Here is a 4390-nt window from a genome sequence, read left to right on the forward strand (position 1 = left end):
CATAGGTAGAAGAATTACCAATATACTCTTCGATTTCTTTTGAAATGTGACGTCTCTCACTTTTTGCAATAACTTAATTACTAATATTTCTGGTTATTGTTTATCTGCAGGATCTTTTACAGGTAGAAGAAGCGCACTAACTTTCTTATATTCTCATATTTATTACCTTAGAATCAGTTATAAGTTTTATAGTAACATTTTCTACTATAAAACTTGTACAGTGTATCTATTGCAAGGTATATCCAAGTTTCATTCAGTAAATTTAATTAATCACATTCATCTTTTTTTACTTATTCAAATATGTTTGAGACATACATACATGCCTGGTACATAGAAATCCTATGTATAATATTTTTAAAATTATTATCACTTATAAAAATATATTACATGTGTAGGAAAAAATAATAATTTATATGCTATATTTGCATTTTTTTTACTAATTGAGGGTGTCAATCAACTAAGAATTAAAATTAAAAAACTTTAATATTTTATCATTTACAGATTTATTTAATCAGATAATTTCAATAGATTTACTTCTTTTCATGGCATATTCCAAAACATGAAATAGAAAGAAAGTGCAAACTCAATAAATCACGATAATATAATGGGATGTTTCCCATTCAATTTCTCCCCAAAATATCCTCTCCCCTCCTTTTTTTAAGTATCGCTACATTCCAATGCAAGCACATGATGATACATCTCCCATTCCTATGTTCCCTTCCTTCCCCCTTTTGCTGTCTACACCAAAGATTTCATCTTTCCTCTGCCGCCCCTTTCAAAACTCTCTCTTTTCCCTCCACCACTTTGAGCTCTCTCACCGCCTCTCTCTCTCTCTCTCTCTCTTTCTCTTTCTCTTCTTTCATTTTCCCACTGTGATTTCCTGCGCCAGCCTTCTGCACTTCTTCTCTTTCTCTTGTTTGTGCTCAGCCTTTGCCGTGGAGAAGGGAGGGGTATATTCGGACATGGGCAAGTACATAAGGAAGGCCAAGGTCTCCGGCGAGGTGGCGGTCATGGAGGTTTCCCATCAGTCTTCCCTCGGCGTCCGCACACGCGCGCGGACCATGGCCGCCGCCGCCGCCCAGGACTCCTCCCGCGGCTACCTCGAGCTCCGGAGCCGTCGCCTTGAGAAGCCCCTCCCGCCGCCTTCGGTATGCAAGCCGTCCAAGGACACCCCGAGGCCCGACCCTAACCCTAACTCCGAACCCAACCCTAGAGTGAGCTCCCAGAAGTCTAGCTCTAGTTCGATAGCTTATTCGGGGCCGTTGGGGTCCGTCTCGACGATGAGATGCTCGGCGGCGGATGCGGAGGTGTCGTTCGGGGAGAATATTCTCGAGGCCGATGTGCTGGACAGGTGGGATTTCTTCGAATCTTCGGCAAAATCGAACCTTTTCGATTTGAATCATCCTTTCCTTTCTTTCATCTGTTTTCTCTGTTTCTTTCTTCCATAGTTAACTTTTGTGGGGCTGCTTCAAACCCTTTCTTATTTTCTCTAGGAATCATTTGTTGTTTTTACAGGCATTTTGTTGCTATAATGTTGGATTCTTGGAGAAACGCCTCTGGTTGTTTGTCCTCCTATATGTATGTGTTGTAAGCTTAAACACTACATGCTTAACCAAATAATCATCACATCCGAGCTCTTCAACAAAATCTTCATCCGAAACTTGTTTTCTTGAAATCAATACTCTCAATTTTCGACATTCATGTTCCAAAATCCATCCTTTGTGCTTGCGTTTCTATCCTCGAATCTTATTTTGCTTTTCCACTGTCGTATACAAGAAAGTTATGATGGTGTTATATCTACTATAACTTTATCCGTATGTTGCTTTGCCTTAATTTTCTTGTTCTTTCTGTGTATATTTTAGCATTAATATTATTCGATCTTCTAATGTTTCCCGCAAGGAAGCTCTCTTCATGCTTGTAAATGCTTGTACTTCGCGACGAAACATTTTCCTTTCTCTTTCCTATCTAAAATCAGTCAATCTTGAGTACTGATGCCTAACCCTGTTTCTGATCTGTTCTTAATCTCCTTATCCAGGGTACTCACTGTTGGTGTTGCTGAGGCATATTGTTTTAGATTGCTTGTATTAATTACTTCTTCAGCTATTATGTTATTGCACTTGTTTCATTTTCATTTGTTGCATATGATTTGTTTCTTTCTGGGACTCGAGTACTCAACTTAGGGTCACGAACATTGATTGCTGGGCTTATTATGGCGAATGGGGTTTTCTCATCTCAAGTCTCCTGTGACTCTGGTACTAGAGAGACTAAATTTGTTGGTGGCCATTTATTCCTGCAAGTGGAGCTTCTTGTTGACATGGCCAGAAATTAATGCTCTCTTCCCTCTTCTTCCCTTGCTTCTTCTGTAGCTGTTTGGTTTCAGACTATCTGCCTTTACATTTCTATCAGACTATCTGCCTTTACATTTCTATCAGACTATCTGCCTTTACATTTCTATCATGTTTCTTGGAATTATATGCTTCACATTTTTCTTATGGGAGGCAGATTCGGCTTCCTTCCTGTTCTCCTTCAGCTCAGTCTTTTTTCCAAAAGTGCAATCCCAAGGCCCTTTTTTGGGATTATATCATGCAAAGGGCTTGCACAACCAAACCACATGTAAATTGCCTGATTGTTCAGATTATTTTGAGTACTACTGTGTCAATATGCATGGCTAATAAAATATGCCAGTTTCTACTGTAAAGTTTGAACCACTTAGAATTTGATGCTGATATAAACTAGTACTACAGTGTAGCCTGCAACAAATTCTTCTCGAGTCCATGTATGCCACAGCGCTGTAGTCATCATTTACTGCATGTTTTTTGCCTGATTTCTTCATGTGGCAGCATTCATGATACACAACAATCATGCATACATACACAACTTACTATATGTATGTATGTATATATATATATATGTATAAATGTGTATATTTGGACAGGAACAAAAAAACAAAGAGAATTTGGATATCCTACTAAATCGTAATGTCTAGTTTAGTTCTTGCTGACGTTGCCTGTAATAACAGGTGGAACTAAATTAATGTATTCTTTTTTTATTGTGCAATGCTCTCATTGTCAAGTGCTGAATGTTAGGGACGTGTCTTCTGATTGTTGGTATCACTGATTGTGTGTTCTATACCCTTTGTTCAAGGTATGGTCAATATTTGAGGCCCTTGGTTGGCTGTTGTCGATTGATGCTTAGGGATCTCATATAGATTTCACATGTTCTAATAAGTCCTCTAACTTGGTTAGGGATCTCATATGGATTGATATCACTGACTGTGTTTTTTGTACCCTTTGTTCAAGGCATGGTCAATATTTGAGGCCCTTGGTTGGCTGTTGTCGATTAATGCTTAGGGATCTCATATAGATTTCACATGTTCTAATAAGTCTTCTAACTAGCACACACGATGCAAACTTGTAATAGATCATGTGTTTCTTTCTCACTTGCAACGGCATGCATAAAGGGAGAAATAAATACATTTACATCACTCAACTTTCTGAGCTGTTTAAAATTCCTGAAGTCTATCCTTGTCGACTTTCTTCTAGCTACGTTTCATCGAGAAACATTCGATTTTGAGGACCTTAAAAGTTTTTTAAATTCCATGTGAATGCTATGTTTCTGACGTAGTATTTGTTGGCTTCAGGTTCTCTAGGGAGACCACACCTTGCAGTCTGATCAGGGATCCAGAAGCAATACAGACTCCAGGTTCTACAAACAGGCCTGCCAGATCTATGGCCACTAGCCTGAGGCCGCAAAGTGTTTGTCATAACATTCCTACTGCTCAGGAGTTGGAAGAGTTTTTTGCAGGGGCAGAGCAACTCCAGCAACGAATATTTATAGAAAGGTATAGGTGTCTTTTCACTGTCTCTTACATAAGCTTATATGTTCTTGGACTCATAAGAAAGCCTTATTTTACCATCATAGGTGTTTCTCACGATCTATTCTTGGTGTTCTCTTGGTATATCTCTAGGTACAACTTTGATCCTGTAAATGACTGCCCACTTCCTGGTCGATATGAATGGGTGAAAGTTGACTTCTAGATAGCAGATCTTTAGCTGGGTGTGGCTCCTTTCCTGCATCTTCTCCCATACCCTCTGCCCAGAATTTTCAAAGGAGGGCAGGGCTTCAAAACAATCACTATCAGTTTTCTTCTGTTGTAAAAGTTCAAAGGTCCTAAAAATAGGTGTAGTATAGTGTTGTGTAACATATAGAGCTGATGAGAACTCTGAACCTTGGCAGCTTTAAAATTGTTGTAACTTATTTAACAGATCATTTCAAAGGATCATAGAAGTCAATCATCTGTGTATTTGTGACTAGGAACTGGGAGTACACAGTGCTGCATCTAGTCTACTTGATGGGCCTAATAAGCTAATGGTGAAACAAACATGGTCAA

At 39.0% G+C, this 4390-nt stretch overlaps 1 protein-coding gene across 1 annotated transcript; it reads left to right on the forward strand.

Annotated features, from left to right (window-relative positions):
* Positions 1-718: 718 nt before the first annotated feature.
* Positions 719-4174, forward strand: LOC135618324 (cyclin-dependent kinase inhibitor 4-like). Its single transcript, XM_065119207.1, has 3 exons — positions 719-1351; positions 3641-3841; positions 3968-4174. The coding sequence occupies exons 1-3, from the start codon at positions 963-965 to the stop codon at positions 4035-4037; spliced, it is 660 nt and encodes a 219-aa protein (XP_064975279.1). The 5' UTR covers positions 719-962; the 3' UTR covers positions 4038-4174.
* The last annotated feature ends 216 nt before the right edge of the window (positions 4175-4390 follow it).

This window comes from Musa acuminata, chromosome BXJ2-8 (assembly GCF_036884655.1).
Source record: "Musa acuminata AAA Group cultivar baxijiao chromosome BXJ2-8, Cavendish_Baxijiao_AAA, whole genome shotgun sequence".
Classification (NCBI taxonomy): domain Eukaryota; kingdom Viridiplantae; phylum Streptophyta; class Magnoliopsida; order Zingiberales; family Musaceae; genus Musa; species Musa acuminata.

Excerpts from the sequence above, each read along its gene's own strand:
- LOC135618324 (XM_065119207.1), top strand. The coding sequence starts at position 963 with ATGGGCAAGTACATAAGGAAGGCCAAGGTCTCCGGCGAGGTGGCGGTC. Across the intron at positions 1,352-3,640 it reads GAGGCCGATGTGCTGGACAG|GTTCTCTAGGGAGACCACAC; the intron begins GTGGGATTTCTT and ends TGTTGGCTTCAG. Across the intron at positions 3,842-3,967 it reads CAACGAATATTTATAGAAAG|GTACAACTTTGATCCTGTAA; the intron begins GTATAGGTGTCT and ends GTATATCTCTAG.